Here is an 18264-nt window from a genome sequence, read left to right on the forward strand (position 1 = left end):
CCTCACAATGGCACCTAACCCTTGGTTACTGCCGGCCTGCTGCTTATTTGAGTGTTTTGATCACGGATTCAGCAAGGTTTATAAACCATGTCCTTGCCCTGCATTGTTTTGTTCACGTTTTCTTGTTTTGCTAATTTGTTAGGCGCTGCAGAACCCTTGTGACACCATAAAAATAACTAATAAAAGGTTTAATTACTATAAACTTCCTACCATTAAGCAGTTCCCAACATCCTTCCATCCCCTCCCCTGAAAATCACCATCTGCTATGGAGATAGCCAGGAAGCGGAACATACCCGACGGCACAGTGAGACAGGGGCTATGCATTTTTCCCAAGCATTTTTTAAATCTTTAACTATACGAGTCCCCACCATGGCTGCTGGGAAACTATACCATAGATCCATCCCAATTTCTGTCAAAACAAAAGTTCTTCTCTATGTTACACTTCAGTCTCACGTACTCCAAGGGACACTTTGTTGCATCTAATCACATAAATGGTCCTGACAAAGCACATGGTGTAGGACACTGGGTTTCGGAATATAATGATAGACAGGCGTAGGTTGGACAAGCATGGAAGATGGAGGAGAAACACAGATCCTGGTGGGACAGTGCTCTGGACCATAGAGGAGGAACCACAAGGCTACATCAGATGATCTAAACATACTATATGAGAAACTTGTTGGTTAAGAGACCGCATGGGACAATATGGGGAATACTGGCTGCATGCAGGTATTCCAGCTGTCTGGTGGACTCCAAACAGTGGGGTCAGATGTAGGTGGTTCTTTATTGTCATGCCATGTACATTATTTATACCGTACTGTTCTAACAAAATATACGTACAGTATATCACTGCACTTTACCATAGTGTGGTAGAGCACTATTCACTTCCATGCTGCAATATGTACACCTTTTACTGCTAAATTATTCATGTCAGGTTTTTTTTTTTTTAACTGTAATAAAAAAAAGTGCTTTTGCCTTGTTAATGGGAAGCGGTGAGGCTCCTGAGAAGCGGGATGTCGTCTGCCAGAACCCCGACATCGGAATCCCGGACGCTGCGACAACACCGGCGTCGAAATCCCAACATGACTCGGGATGCCGACGTCGGGATCCTGACAGACAGCATCCTGATCGTAAGGACACTGCGATAAAGCGAGTATCAGGAGGGTTAGTGTTAGGGTACAGAAAAGGAGAGTTAGGGAGTAAATAGGACAGGGGAACATTACTTCCCTTCACCTGTCGGGATCTGAACCATCGGGATGCTGCTGTCTGTGTACTGACAGCTGGCATCCAGTCCATCAGTATTTCATGCCGATTCTTTGTCAAGTTATGTTACATTTAATTGTGAGTCACTAATATCGCTGCCCATGGTGCTAAAGTAAAAGTTTGGGTGGTGCACTTGATGCACCACATTACAGTACACCAACCCCTTAGCTCAGCGGCCGTGTTACTAATCAGCAAGCAAAAACAGTTAAGTTGGCAGGTTTGCATCACGCTAGGTGTTGTCTATGTGTGCCCTGAAGCCATACAACCCCATTAACCTTGTGTAACACAGAGGCTTACCTCATAGTTGTGTGTGAGAGCCAAATCAGTCATTACAAAAGCATGTGTCTATGGGTCCTGATTCACCACTGAGCTGCGATTACGCACGCAGACCAACTGCGAAAATACGCTAATGTTTGCAGTCACCATGCCATAGCAGCATAACATAAGGACGCCCACTTCCCCTTACTCACATCCGTAATACATTGCAATTCTGCAAAACCATCAGTAACATTGAGTACTATCGGAGCCTCACGTACAATTGCTAACCTTACTCAGAAATTGCTAACCTCGTCGCACGCAGTGAGATCTCAAGCTGCGTATGCCATTGCAGTGACTAATTTATGCACGCCCCTGTAACTGCATTCAAAACGCACTGGCACCCCTCAGTTTTGCCGACCACCCGCCCGTCAACATCCCCACAGGCTCACTACCTGTCAATCGCTCTGCAATGGGTCTGCGTGGTCACTGATCGCAGTACATTCGCAGTGATGCCTTTGCACACTGCAATGCAAACGTATGCACGGAACGCAACTATCGGCGTGAATGATCGCAGTTGTGATCCGTAATGAATCAGGCCCTATGAGAGGTGATTATAGATAGGACAGGCCTGATAATCAAAAAGCTGAGCTTGGATGTAAGGTGGGTGGGGTGCGGGGGACGGTGGAGTTAGGAATTACAGACTATAGGAGCGTACACACTAGACGATATGCTCCCTGAGCGATATAGTCTATTGTGTCCCCGGCAGGGTGTGCTCAATGTCGTGCGCATGCGCGCGACCCGGATAGCGATGGGCAATCCGTCGCTCCGGGCCTCTTACCAAAGGGGGTGTACTGTCAATGTTGAGTGACAGCACGCCTCTTTTGGTGGGTGGGCTGGGGGAGTGGCTGCCCAAACGGAGGCGTTCCCATGTGAACGCCTCCGTTTGGGTGCAGCCCCACTGACATCACAAGTGACTCTGTTAGAGCCGAAATCTCTCTGGGGCTTGCGGCAACGAGACCCTACCACAAGGGTCTCGTCGCAAGCCCGATGGTCGCGATGGTCTTCACCATCGCGATCATCTTCCTAGCCGCTCGCTATAGCTGTGGGTGGTCACCCACAGCTATACGAGCAGCCAGGAGGCAGTTCTAAGAAAAAAAAAAAAATAGCCCGGCCCTGATTCAGAGCGAGCGCTCTGTCAGAGCGTCCGGCTCTGAATCAGGGCCATTGTTCTCGATCATTATTCTACATTTTATAATGTTTGGGGTCTGCCCCCCCTCCCTTCCCATTTGCAAATACGCCAAAGATTAGTGAATAAGAATATTGAGTCAGAATCTTTAATATACAGAATAAGACTTCAACTGTGAAGTTGCTCAGAATTGAAAATTAGTGATTGAAAATTAGGGACACATTTTCAAAGCCTTGGCACTGTCCAAGAAAATTTGGGACTGTTTGCAACTACAGCATCTGTATATAGTCACTGTGGCCCCCTGTGCCCAGGAATCAAAATCTACATTGTTCTTCTGTCATGACAACCTCTACCACCAGTGTAACCTACACATATGCACCTACAGAAAGTAAATAATCAGCTTGAGTATTACTGTACTCTGTACAGTAATATGTGACACTATGCATGTTACACTTATGTGCACGTTCACTGGGACAGAACGGACTGAACCATGAAAGCGAATACACGCTAATTTTCCAAGTGTTGCACTTTTACCAATACAATCGGCTGCAATTTTATGGTGTATTAAAGTGTGAGATAGGACATGCTATGTTCCAAGCCACTATCAGGTGACCACAATAAGAAACCATGGATTCGATTTTGAATCATATTTTCCTACCCTCCCAGGACCTGCGGGAGGCTCCAGATTATTCTGGTAACCCCCCCGATCGCCTGGAAGTGTACGATGGCTGTGTGTCAGGTGTGTTTTTAGGTCTTCTGGTAAAGTATCTTAGGTTTTATTGGTAAAACATCTGCCAAAATGTAATCTTCTAAAAAGGATGTGCCAGTGTTTGCGGAGTATTTTCTCTAACTTTTTACTATCTTGAGTGACAATAGTCATTTTTAAACTTCTTTGTTTTCTCCCTATATTTCAGCAGTGTCTCTCTATCTAAATATATGGTTTTCTGCAGATCAGCATCCAGTATACTCTCCTTATAGCCCTTTTATAGAAATTGTTTCATATTCCTACCCTGGGTCTCAAAATCTTCTAACTTGGTACAATTGTGCCTTATTCTCTTGAACTGACCTGAAGGTATGTTCTGTAACCCTTAGGGCTCTATTTATTAACATTATTTTTACTAAAATAAAGTGAAAAAAGGGTGTTTTCACACCCTTTTCACATTATTTTACTATCACCTATAGTTATTACAGGGCAATTGGAGTAGAATTCGTAAAATTCTACTCCAACCCCTAAGTATCACTTATTTTTAGTAAAGCAGATCACATTTCTCATAATTGATAAAAAATATCGGAGAAAGCCCTGTGATAATAACGCCACCTGGAGGTGGTGTTATCCAGGGTCTCCCCCGGTTACCGGCCTCCTGCCCTGCTCTAACGGGGAGAGCAGAGCCAGGAGTCAGCTGTGTGGTCTAAACAGACCGCAAGCTGATCACTGTAAAAAAAAAAAAAAAATGTACTTACCTGACTCCAGGGACCGGTGATCGGGCCTCCGCTGATGACTCCCCTCTGGTCAGCTGGTCTCCCATAGTACACTGCTGCCCGGTCATCAGGTGATCGGGCCCCAGTGCAGTATGGGAGATCACATGACCGGAGGAATGAGGAGACAGCAGCGCGGAGTGAAGCGGAAGCCGGTCATACGGAGAGGACATTAGAGGTAAGACTCCGTCAGAGGAGGGAGTGCCTATCGGAGATTCCCTTGGAGGGGTTTCTGAAGATAGGAACATCCCCTCCCCATACTGCAGCTGCATCCTTACAGTAGAGACCTAGACACCGGTTACACGTTGGTCATCTGTTTCCTAAGGTGGGCAGCATAGTCCGGAGTCCCTTTTTTGTGTCTTACTCCACCTAGCCCCCTGCTCACATCCGTAGGGGTACCCCGCTGATACCAACTTTTGAATACCAACGTTCTTTTCCCTCCGGACACGATACAACTAAAAACTATTACCTGGATCCAACAGAACAGTTATTTTTAAAGAGACTTACAAGTACACCACCCCCTAAACTGTGCAGAACATTATTTATACTTATTTCGATTAGTAGTGCGACCACATGAGGTATATCTGGCAAATATATAGATTTTATTTTAGCTCTACAAAATTGCTAATAGTAACAAAGGTATTTGAACCCTAAAACAAGTAGTGGGGTCATAAAAACATCCTATACTGAAAAACAAATAATCGTACTGATGCAGAGTTGGAAGTAAATTGGGCACATTAAAATTGGGCATATTTTTGCTTACGTCCCGCAATTGCACTGACACGCCCTCACAGACCGCCCTGTTACACATCTACAATTGTCACTGTAGATGAAAAGGAAATCAGTAAGACTCTGCATTGCATGTACTTACAGTACTTAGTTCTGGAGTATGCACAGTGCAAAAATATACACACAATACGCTCTGCAAATAGGCGCTCACTTAGCTTCCCATCTGGCCCAATGCACAATATAAACTGCTAATTCCCACTTGGACGACAGCCTTCCATCTAACCCTAATGATAATCATATGTGGAAGGGCTTTTGGTAAGAAATGCATTTCGAAGCAAATATAATTTGCCCTGAAATCCTTTAATCTCTTCTCTCTATTATTACCTAATGCTAAAGCATTTATCCCTAATCAGTGCGTGCAGACCAACACCAGAACTGGCTTTACATGCCCGCTCTTGGTAAGGAAAGCCAGGAAAATCCTGTAAGCAGTGCTTGGTAAGTAACAGAGACCAGGATGGCAGGTCACATAAACAACACCCTCCTGGTTCCCAATTTCTTAGGTTACGTTATACGAATGGGTGTGACTTTCCCCTTTCACCTCCATGTAACAAGTCAGCTCTTAAATTCCTTGCTGGGTTTTTCCATTTCTTTCAGCAAACTGCAAGAGCGCAGACATCTATGCAATGTATCTTTCATGCACATATACAGGGAGATTTGTCAAACATTTAAAAAAAAATAAAAGTGGCGATGTTGCCAATAGCAACCAGATTCAATCATTCTGATGAATGTTAGATAAATGGTAGCTAGAATCTGATTGCTCACATGTGTAAAGGCCCCCCCATACACGGTGCAATCTATTTTTTTTTTTTACGATTTGGCCGTTTCGATCGATTGGAGAGACCAATCGTGTAAAAAGTACCGTCGCTGATCAATTGAACCTGCAGGAAGATTTCGACCTATCGTACACGATTGGACACACATCATACCGTGTGTGCATGATGAACGATGTGATGGACGATATGTTGACACTTTTCCTCCCATTATTTAAATTCCAGCATTGTGAGGTTGAGCTATATCGTTTACGTTCTGCAGTCGTTTACGACCCATCGTTTGTACAATCGCCCAGTGTGTGGGCACAGTATCGTATGACCGGGAGAGTTCAGGAACTCAAGGGAAATGGCAAACGAGATTTGATCGTAAGCAAATCGCACGGTTTATGGAGACCTTAAACCTCCAAATTTCCTCTTTAGAAGGTTTCATAAATATTCCCTGAACTCTGAATTAATATGCCACTAGGTAACCAAGACACACAGGGGTCTATTTACTAAGCAGTGTTAGGAGACAGAGTGAAAAGTGATAAGGTACCAGCCAATCAGCTCCCAACTGTCATCTCACAGGCTGTGTTTGAAAAATGAAAGTTGGGATTGGCTGGCACCTTATCACTCTGTCTCCTACCACTGCTTAGTAACTAGACCCCCAAGGGAGGTGGGTGATTGTTACTGTAAATAAATAAAAAAACTAAATAAAAACCTCCGCTACTTACGGAAATGTAACACTAATGACGCATACACACGGTCAGTTTTTGTGTCAGATCTGAACGATAACAATTTTAAAAATCGTTCATATCTGATATCAGATAACAATATCTGACATCTGATGTGTTTGCAGTTAGATTTGGACGATTTAATTAATTTTAATACGGTCTGAAATCGTTCAATTCATTTGAAAAATCGTTCATCTCACAGATCTGACCGTGTGTATGCACCATAAGGGGGAGATTGGAGATGAAGAGCACCAACCAATCAGCTCCTAACTGCCATTTTGCAAACACAGCCTGTAAAGTGACAGCTAAGAGTAGGGATGTGCAGGCTCGGATTAGTTCGGATTTTCCCGCCAAGTTCAGATTTTTTCCCGCCAAAAATCGGGTCTCAGAAAGAGGCAAAACGTCATCTTTCGTCACGGCGACTGATCTTCCATCAGCCTACATCTGTGAGTGTTAAGCCGCGTATCCATTAGGCGATTTTAATGAGCGGTTGAACGATTAAGACATCGTAATCGATCAATCGCCCATTAATCGTGCACTATAATGCCGGAAACGACCAGCGATGCGCACTCCCGCTGGTCGTTTCCGACATCGATGTTGTGTCTTTCCATAGTCGGGTAGGTAGTGGATGCGCACCTTTAGCGTTGGTATTGGGAGTGTGGTTACAAAACAAGGGAACAAGTTAAACCAACATAACAAAAGGGAAACAGCAGAGATAAATGCAAAACAGTCTCGCACAGCGCAGAGTGGCTGCCTAGGCAGGGCAAGCACCGTATAACATTACCAAGACAGTTACATAGGGCAGATATGGTTACAGAGTGGAACTTGAAGGGTCCTTTTGATATGTAGCAGGATTTATTATAGCCCGTAGCAATAAGCCCTGGGAAAGCCAAGGGGGATTCAGGATTTTTACATGGGAAGATAAATACAGGCAGTAATAAGAGCAGGCATTAACAGCTACCATCACTATAGCAAGAACAGCACGATCTATTAAAAATACAAGTTAATGAGCATTAACTTCCAAGGCCCAAGCTCTGTGGTCCAGGCAGGGTAGACCACACGATGCCTTTGGCCACACATTGGTTTCAGTTGTCGTTATGCCATTTTATTGGCACCAGTAAAATAAGCTAAATATTGATTTTCCACTGATCGGTAAATACACAAACTTTGCTGGTGAAACAGAGCGGGCCCCCTTTCGCTTGAAGAATATAAATCCAAATTATGCAAAAAGAAATACAAGTCGCATGTGATGACCGCAGTCTGCATACAGAGCGCATACAGATGCGTCCTCACTCGACTTTGCTGCAGTCGTGCCAAACAGCCGACCTCGGCGCGCCTTATCCCGTGAGAGTCTGCTAGCAGCGGGCGTCATTTAATTTTATATACAAGTGTCACATATGAATTAATCAGCACAGTGTCCTGGTGCGTCCTAATTGCATCGCACTGTGACTTTTCGGCAAAAAAGAAACTCCCAACACAGAGTTGCACGGGACCAGGCGATTCGTTCACGCCAGGCATATTGCGGCTACATGGCGTACTGAGGTTGGATGAGCAAGAACACATCTGTACCTGCTCCAGCCTGGGAGCAGTACTGGAAAGTCTATTTACATATCATTGCCAAATGCAGAACCTCCGGAACAAAACACCTACATATTCAGAAGGTATCGCTTGTCACAGGAACTCCTATGTACCAGAAAGGACCGGCCTGCCCAGTACCAAAACATGCTATACCAGGAAACACAGACATGTAGCCTATGCGTGTAGCAAACATGTACAGAAAAAGACACATTTACAGAAACTATAAGGAGAGCTGGCAGCAGGTAGATCTATAGACCTTTTCCCGATTCTTTGGCGCATTTCATAACACATCAATAGTAGTGCACTATGGGGCTTATTTTAGAACATGGTGCCCGTTTGTAGTGACACCACAGCACATGCCCATATTACACCTTGTTATTATACAAGTCACTATGGATCGTATAAACAAGCATTAACATACCCATGTATTTTTGGCTAAATCACCTTATACAAAAGCAGTATGGGGAAATAATAATTGGTACATTAATGTAGAAGCTGCAATATGCTGTCTAGCAGCCTGTTACCATGGGGTGTATTCACGGGATGCAGTCGGAAAGCCGGTGGACCTAATCCCGACAGCCGGCCTCCGACTGCTTTATCCCGGCGAAGGTTAAATGACAGGCATCTAAATCCAGAAGCCTGTCATTTTACCGATGCCGGGAGACCGGCGCCCAGCATCCAGATCGAAGTGATGCCGGGCACAGACAGCCGCGGGGGGGGGGGGGGGGGGGGCGGTTAGGTTTAGGCACTTAGAGGGGTTATTAGAGTTAGGTAATGGGGGGGGAGATTAGGCTACACACATCTACAGGCATTATCGTAGCCAGATATTGCTCTTTCTATGCTCCTCTCTGGGTGCGAGGGAATTTTGGCTTTCAGACCATCCCAACTACACTGCAGACATCGCTGAGAATACAATATATTGTCACTATGCCGACCAATAAAATCAAATGTTAGGGAAAATTAGGGATTTTCTTACATTTAATTATTTAATAAAACAGACAATACAGAGAACATCTGCGCTTATGCAACAGAGGAGCACAACGAATGCAGAATTCAGGAGCCACTCAGTCAGACTCAGATCAACAAGTCAGCAAAATAATGTACAGATTATTATGTAGGTGGATTGGGGACCTGGCTCCTTGTCTATACTTCTTCTTTAAGAAAACAAGCAGAAGCCATTGTACTGTAACCAATTGAATATTAACTTTTAGCAGTCAATTCTTGTCAGTCTACCAGAAGCAAAAATCAGATTGGTAAAAATGGGGGGATAAAATCTTTTTTCCTAAGCAAAACTTATGGACAAATTACATGGTATATTGATTTTATTGTCCCTTTATAGTCATAAAATCATTCTCTGGCAAAAGATACAGATTGTGTGTATTTGATTGGGCAATAAATTCTTAACTATGCTTTTACAACAAGCAAACCTAAACTGCAGGGAAAAAAAGAGGCATTATTTCTTGACGGCCATTCAATTAATGAATATATTAAGTGGGTAAAATGAATATATAATTATATTAAGTGGGCAACACCCTTTTTACCGATCCCAATGTTATTTGCACATTCCGAAGCATGGATAGACGGAACACGCATACAGCATATTTTACCACTCTTAGGGCCTTATTCAGACCCGGTCGCAAGTGCTGAGCGCTTGCAACCGGGTCGATGTTTGCCCACTGGGCATGCGCACGTCGGAGCCGGCTCCGACGTGCGCATGCAAGAGACCCGGCTAGGGGTTTCGCACCTAAGGGGGCGAGCTGTCAATGGTGGTTGACAGCTTGCCCCGTTTGGGAGGTGGGCAGGGGAGGGTGGCCGGCCAAACGGAGGCGTTCCCGACGGAACGCTTGCCGTTTGGGAGTGGCCCCACTGACATCAGCAATGATGTCAGTGGGGAGCTTCCTGCTCGATCAGAGCAGGAAGCTCCATGGGGCTTGCGCTTGCAGAGACCCAACCTTAGGGTCTCGTCGCAAGCCACGATGGTCGCGATGGTCCTGACCATCACGACCATCAACCTGGTCGCTCGCTAGAGCTGTGGGTGGCAACCCACAGCTTAGCTAGCTACCAGGAGGCCGCACTTCACACCACAAACTGCCGCCCTCATTCAGAGCGACCGCTTGTATCTAACGATCGACTCTGAATGAGGGCCTTAATCCTTATAGTTACGATAGCAAAATAACTTATACTTGAAAAAAAAATGTATTAAGAGGACAGCCCCTTCCATTGAAGAACTTAAAGCAATGATATTAGAACATCTCTATTTTGATCGGCATAATGCTCTTTCTGATATTGGACAAGGTGTGCGTAGATTCTATACTAAGTGGGAGCCGTACCTTCTCACTCTCCCATTACAATTACTGACTGGTATAAACAAAGTATTTGAAAATATGACCTGGTATCTTCTCCAACATGTTGTATGACATACAGTAGTGCTACAGTATATCCCTTGATATTTCCATTTGATCCTTTCAATATCCAGACATATCTGAATGGGCAATACTAATGTTGCTTTTTATTTTTTTATTTTTACCCCGGTTATTATTCTTTTTCCCCTCAGACTGACCTCCCTCTTCCTTTGTTCCTATTTTCAATTTATTTGGTAAGCTCAGCTGATAATATTGTATTGTATTATGTAGGGAACAAGTAAAAAAAAAAAAAATTCACCTTATTTTGATAGTATACATGAGGTTATATCTGTTCCAAATATATTCATATTTATTTTGTCAATAATAACCTTGTGAATTCTTCAGATGTTTCAATAAAATGTTTAAACAACAAGTGAGCAACACCTGTTATCTCACAATTAGAGATGGCTAGTGAGTGTCTCAACACACTGACTCGAATCATTCAGATGAGTGAATGATTCGAGTCACTCAGTGTTTGATGAGTCGAGGCACCCACCTCCCCGAGCCTCTGTCACCTCCCTAGCCTCTCTGTCACCTCCCCTAGCCTCTCTGTCACCTCCCCTAGCCTCTCTGTCACCTCCCCTAGCCTCTCTGTCAGTGGGAGCTAGTGAATGGTAGCTCCGCCCCCTACACTGCTGATCCGACCTGATCATACTTCTGTGCACTGAGTCAGATCAGCAGTGTAGGGGGCGGAGCTGTCAGCGACTCACTCAGTCACACAGCTACAGCCAGGACTCGGGGAGTGCACTGACTCAGGAGAGAACCCTGAGCTGCAGTGCTGGGCTGTGGGGGGGCGGAGCGGTCAGCGACTCACTCTGAGTCGCTGGCTCCCCTGCTGGCTCCAGCACTTGCACTATGTAAAGAGCCGTGTCTCAAGACACTGTCTCGAGACACTTCACTGAGTTGAGCTATGAGGCTCAACTCAGTGCACTGAATCGATCTGCCCATCCCTACTCACAATGCATGCTTATAAGGCTAGAAGTGACAGAATGCACTTGTGTTCACGTTCGTATTGGCACTTGTAGTGCTTCATGAAATATGTTCTGTCCCATTGGCTAAATGCTGATCAGTATCACCCAACAGTTGATGGGGTATAATAACAAAATAGTGCAATAGCGAGTATATCTAATACTTCTTTTACACCTAGATCCTGGGTCTGACCTGAGATTTGGAACAGTTCCAAAACGGGTCAGACCCAGGACAGACCTTTTCTACTGCAGCGCCGATCCGGATTATTCCCAATTCGACACTGTTCACACTGCACACTGGTGAGGTGGAACACTTCTCCCGGCGCTTGAATATTACATCATCTCCAAGCGCCGAGAAACCCAGAATCCCCCATGCTGTAAACGGGACCCGGGTCGAATGACCCGGGGTACCCGTTTACACTGCAGGGTTTCACGGGTTGTTCCCGTGTTAAACACTGCAAGTTACCAGGGTTGGATTGCTGAGTCACTCAACCCGGGAATCGAACCCTGACACCTTTTACACCAAGGAGTTACCCGGGTCAACCCTGCAATAACCCGGGTTTTAGCTCTGGTGTAAAAAGGGTATTAGTAGGTTTGTAACCAGCAGAAAAGTTTTGCCTATGAATACCTGGCGGAAAAAAGGGCAAAATCGGGGTTTTGGGGTGCAAAATTGCGGCAACCCCCCTAAACCCTTTTTACACCCCCCTCGACGCTAATTGCGCCAGAAAAAAAAAAAAACCTACAAAAGGACATCCCCCCCCCCAAAAAAAAAAAAAGAGGGAGAGAAAAATCGAAGTGGGGGTGCAAATTCAAAAACTAGCGAAAAAGCTTTTGGGGGAGGTCTGGAAGTATGGGGGGGATATTTTTTTGGGACTGCAGGTGTTTGCTGAAGGTGCGTTTTTGGCACTATTTAATGCTTGACTTTAGCAACTTTAAAATATGCTTGCACCTATTTTCATGTACCCCAAATTTGATGGGAATACTTATTTTCCCCCCAAAAAAATGGCCAAATGCTATTCTTCACCACTGTCAAAGACGCTAAATAGCGCCTATTGAGACCATTCAAAGTCCCCAAATACCTTCAGCAGGGCTAATCGGGGGTACCCATAGTGAACCCCCATGTCAGAGCATCTTTTGGGTGGTGTCAGGCTGATTTCCTCAAAAACTACAGGACTTTGCCTTTTTGAGTTTCGTCGGGTCCCATTTTCGCCGATTTGGAATTGAATACGGGGGGACGCGCGCAATACTTTTTCACTGGCAAAAAGTCAGATGATGGCGAAAAGCCCGGCCTCGGACTTTTCGCTCCAAATTGAATACGGGCCATAGCGTGGATTGGCAAGCTAAGGTATAATGATATATCATCCAGAGACTATGGCCAAACAGTAATTTTAAGCAAAATTTTTGTTTTTAAATACATGTTTACACTGCACACTAACAATGGTTTCATCATGATACATTTTTATGCCAGAAAATTATTAATTACAAAATTATTTGGGGGGCACTAGAAGGTTATTGCCCCGCAGGTGTGCCTGACATTTCAGAAGGGCATTTTAACCCTTGAACTGCTGAAGTCGTTGGATCAGACTACTCGGTAACATTTGGAACAGTGGACCCTATAATGTTCTGTCCATGCACAGGGATTAGATCGTAGTGAGGAGATTTCCTGGGTGTCTCTATATAGACAACGAGGTGTGAGGCAATGATGTCAGTCTTGGATGATCCCTATGATAATGAAGATAATGAAGTGAGTTTCACCAGCAGCTCAATCACCCTGAGGGCAATTATTGTTATTTTATGGATTAGTAGTTCAATTCAAGCCTTTGCCTGCACAGGATTCATCAGCTGGGACATACATTCCACAGCTGTGAGAGAGGAGAGATCATGGCAACCACTACTGACAGGTTTACATGTTGGAATAAGACTGCCACAAAATCCCTGGATGATGGGAGAAAATACACATTTAGTTGATTTAATCTGCACTTCAACGCTAACTTTTTTAAAAATGAAATTGTATAGGTTTTGTTTGTTTTTTGGGGAGTAGCAATCCCTGGTATATAACCAACCTGTAAAAAGGACCTGAAGTATGAAATTAAGTTTTAAAAAGTTATCAGTGTGAAACGATAGTCAAAGTCTGAGCCAGTGGAGTGATAGCTGTTGTGGAACTACAAGCCCCAGCATAGCCCGACCTGTGGGTTAAGTCTCCATGTGAAATAAGAATGTCAGAACTATCAGATGCTGTGCAATTACAACCCCCAGCCAGCATGCCTACCTGACTGGGATGATGGGATTTATAGACCCTACAATGGCTGAAGAGAAACAGGTAGTCAAAAGCTAGTTTAAGTAACTGTGCATACAAAGACAGATGACAAATGCATAAATCACAGCACTATGGTTACTAATGTGAGGTCACAGTTTCCTACGGAATAAACCACACAGGCTGCATCACATCCCAGAGAATGATGCCCAGGTACATGGTACATACACACACACACATCCCAGAGAATGATGCCCAGGTACATGGTACATACACACACATCCCAGAGAATGATGCCCAGGTACATGGTACATACACACACATCCCAGAGAGTGATGCCCAGGTACATGGTACGTACACATCCCAGAGAATGATGCCCAGGTACATGGTACGTACACACACACACATCCCAGAGAATGATGCCCAGGTACATGGTACATACACACACATCCCAGAGAGTGATGCCCAGGTACATGGTACGTACACATCCCAGAGAATGATGCCCAGGTACATGGTACATACACACACATCCCAGAGAGTGATGCCCAGGTACATGGTACGTACACACACATCCCAGAGAGTGATGCCCAGGTACATGGTACGTACACACACATCCCAGAGAGTGATGCCCAGGTACATGGTACGTACACACACATCCCAGAGAGTGATGCCCAGGTACATGGTACGTACACACACATCCCAGAGAGTGATGCCCAGGTACATGGTACGTACACACACATCCCAGAGAGTGATGCCCAGGTACATGGTACGTACACACACATCCCAGAGAGTGATGCCCAGGTACATGGTACGTACACACACATCCCAGAGATTGATGCCCAGGTAAATGGTACGTACACACATCCCAGAGAATGATGCCCAGGTAAATTGTACGTACACACACACACACACACACACACACCAGCAATGGAAGCGCAGGTAAATGGAGGGCACACACACACACACACAAATGCCAGCAATGGAAGCCCAGGTAAATGGAGGGCACACACACGCAATGGAAGCACAGGTAAATGGAGGGAACACACACCAGCAATGGAGGGCACACACACATGCCAGCAATGGAAGCCAAGGTAAATGGAGGGCACACACAGACACACGCCAGCAATGGAAGCGCAGCTGCGCAGGTAATTGAGGGTACACACACGTCAGCACAGGTAAATTGAGGGTACCACACACACACATGCCAGCAATGGAAGCACGGTAAATGGGGTAACACATACATGCCAGCAATGGAAGCACCGGTAAATGGGGTAACATACATGCCAGCAATGGAAGCACGGGTAAATGGAGGGTAGACACACATGCCAGCAATGGAAGCCCATTAGCAATCGTTACCATAGCACCTGATAACAGCACCACAGTAGTGCCCTCTTCCAACCATATGTCATCAAACTACTGCAGCACATCCTGTGACAGCCAGACAGCCCCCAGTCCTCACCCCTGGGTGGGGTAACACTTCTCAGACACCTAGGAGTGAAGCATATACTTCTTACCTGCTAGGAGGGAAAGAGGCAGCAGCAGCCAGAAGAGAGCTGCACACAGGACCTGTAGCTCCATGTCCCAGCTCTGATCAGCAGAAAGGATAATAAATAATCCCACGTGGAGGGTTCGTGCAGGTGTGCCTACAGGGCTCTCCGGCAAGCCATGCCCCACTCAGGAACAATCCACGTCCGGTCACTGCTGATGTCCCCCTGCATGAGAGGCGCTGCTCCCATAGATCCCAGCAGCAGTAGCAGGACACCTCTAATTCGGAGTGGCACCTCCTCCTCCTGGGCTCCTGTGTACTTGGTGAGGAGTTAAATAGTTAGGATCTGTTGCTGCCAGTCTTGGACACTCCCCACTTATTCAGCATGAGCTCAGCAGCAGCATGGGGGCTCCCCCTCTCCTCCATGTAACTCCCTCAGTCCCCACACACTGCATTTATACAGGACCAGTCTCCTCCCTTAGCATTTTCTACCTAAACTCTCCCCTTACTTCCTTCCCAATAAAGCAACACCCACATGATAATGCTCCCAGCCCTGCTGGGTGAGGGGTGCAGAGGGCACTGTCTTGCTGCTTCTGTGCTAAGGATCCCCCGGGGCCAGGCACCACACTCACAAAGTGAGCACCCAGGCTCTGCCCCTCTCCCCACCCTCTGCTCTCATCACACTCAGTTTGGAATTACCAAGGTCTGCTGCCAGCAAGTGCTGGCCTTAACTTTGGCTGAGAGTGCAAGAAGAAGGGTATCTGGAGCTTCAGAGGGGGGCATCCCCGCTACTCTATGTCCCAAGAGTCCCCAGGTCTGGTGTCTCCAGCACAGTTCCTGCTATAAGCAATGCTGCCACATGCGACAGTGCCACCTGCTGAGCTCTCCTTCCTTCATTCTCTTGTTGCAGAATTCTTCAGTGCCATGCCAGCCTTCCACAGGGCTCTCTGTACTGGCACGGCAGCTGAGTGCCCATGCATGCAGAGGCAGGTACCATCCTGTGTGTGCCAGTGCCACCGGCCCGCGTGAAACCCCAATCCCCGGCCGTGTGCTGCTCTTGGCTCCAGAAGGGTTGTATATTTTGTTTTCTTTTTTTTTTTTTTTTTACCTTTGAAACGACTTCAATTTCCTCAAAAAAGCCAAAAAGATTCGTGAGTGGTGCCCCCTTGTGTCCATTCTTCTGTACTGCTCTGTATTGGACATACTAATGACAGAACTTGTGATGTATGTTTTACAATGATATCAATATCATGTGAACACAATCAGATGTTTTTGGTGTTTTTTACTCATTTACATAAACAATACATTTCCCCATTCCGAGATTCCTGTTGGCACGAATTTGCATCACTTCTTCAGTCAAGTATTACTCTATATGACAAAATGTCTTTGAAATCCTTTTAAGATCAAACTCTTGGTATGAAAGCAGTTGAACTATTTGTTTAGCATAGTATTACCAGTGTTTGCTCAAGTTCCAGTGAGTTACTGGAGCAGCATATCAAAGGCCAGAGCCACAACAAGGCCACCAAGCTGCCCCGCTGACAATACTTGTCCTTTGGCTGTGCCCCTTTACTGTCCCTCCACGCAGTACAATCAGATGAGAGGCACATGGATTGTCAAGAGATTGGCAGTCGCTCAAACAGCGAGAACAATACATGGCTGTGAGACGAGAGTGCAAGAGACAGAGCACAAGATGACGCACTAGTGAACCAGCCTGTTGCACGCACTGTTACATTAACTCCTACATGAACGATAGCCTGTATAGATTGCCTGTGTCACGGTAGCCAGGGCTGTTTTAAGACATTAGTGCGCCATATTTTTGTGGATGTTATAAGGTCTTTTTTTATATATAAAATACATGTTTGGATTCAGATGTTCTGTATAGAGTTGCGGTGACTTTTTCGCAAACAAAATTAATTGTGCAGCCGAACAGACTGTTTCAAAAGGTGAAAAGTTTCGGACACACAATCTTGTAACTTCTGTTTTAGCTCCATCTTTCCGCTGAGTGACTTTCCCCACTGTATTTGTATATCCAGAATGGCGCCAAATTTATCATCTATAAAGCCGGGGCGATGGAGTCAATTCTGCTCTGTGGTATGGTTTGGGACCGGGTGGAACAAAAATCAAAGGAGAATTCCGGGCAGTAGGAAGCGATAGGTGGAATTCCGTACACAATACTTAGGCCCAAATTCCGCTGGAGAAACTAGGAAAATTCTGCATCTTGATGAGAAATGAGGCGAATATTCTGTGAAACTTTTTTGATAATTTTGCTCCTCTCTAGACCCCTACATAGAATTATTTATACATGTGTGTCTGGGATCGGTATGAAATACCGCCGGACGCATTATCAAATCCCGGCGCCGGAAAACCGGCAAGAGAAGATCCCGACAGGTGAGGGTTTTTTTAAGTAATACTAACCCTATTCCCCCCCTAACCCTCACTTAGGGGTGCCTAACCCTAACCCCCCTGTAAGTGCCTAAACCTAATCCCCCCTTTCCCCGGCAGCCTAACCCTAAGTTTCCCGGGGAAGGGGGGTGCTTAAACCTAACCTCCCCCGGGGGTGCCTAACCCTCCCGGGAGTACCTAACCCTATGCCCCCCAAGGAGCCCTTAACCTAACCCACTCCCCTCGGGGTTGTCCACACACGGCGCCCGGCTTACCTTCGTTCGGTTTGCGGCTTACTTTCGTTCGGTTTGCCGGGCGTCGGGCTCCCGGCGTAGGATTTTTTTTTTTTCAATATCAAATTTTTATTAATTTTGGTCACAAAATATATATAACAAGACATACAAATAACAATACAAAATAATAATATAAATAACAGAATAGGGACAGGGAAAAAATTGGCCCTAGGGCCAGAGTACATCAACATAAATCACAAAAATATCAAAGTACTGTTAACATACCATGCAATTATTTACAGATAAACAATATATTATAAAACATATATCAAACAACCGACATATAAAATTCTCCCATCATTAAGAATCTAACACCGGCAAAGTAAGGCCAGCAATGCTTTGAGAGCGTCGGGACTCTGCTCGATATTCACTCCAACTGAACCAAATCATTAATGGATTCTTATCTGAGGTGGAGTATGAAACTCCCGCTATCTAAAATCACAATGGGC

The 18264-nt window shown here is 45.4% G+C and overlaps 1 protein-coding gene across 3 annotated transcripts in view; it reads right to left on the reverse strand.

Moving 5' to 3' along the window:
• The window catches only part of PIEZO1 (piezo type mechanosensitive ion channel component 1 (Er blood group)), a 280589-nt gene extending 264418 nt beyond the window's left edge, over nt 1–16171 (reverse strand). The window contains exon 1 of one of the 3 annotated variants that reach the window (XM_088447336.1): nt 15169–16166. In XM_088447336.1, the coding sequence (XP_088303462.1) occupies nt 15169–15232 (64 nt within the window). In that variant the 5' untranslated portion in view covers nt 15233–16166. Of the gene's footprint in view, nt 1–15168 lie in introns of all 3 variants that reach the window. The other 2 variants (XM_088447335.1, XM_088447337.1) reach the window with 2 other exon arrangements.
• Between the last annotated feature and the right edge of the window lie 2093 nt (nt 16172–18264).

This window comes from Taudactylus pleione, unplaced genomic scaffold, assembly GCF_031769625.1.
Source record: "Taudactylus pleione unplaced genomic scaffold, aTauple2 ptg000430l, whole genome shotgun sequence".
Lineage (NCBI taxonomy): Eukaryota > Metazoa > Chordata > Amphibia > Anura > Myobatrachidae > Taudactylus > Taudactylus pleione.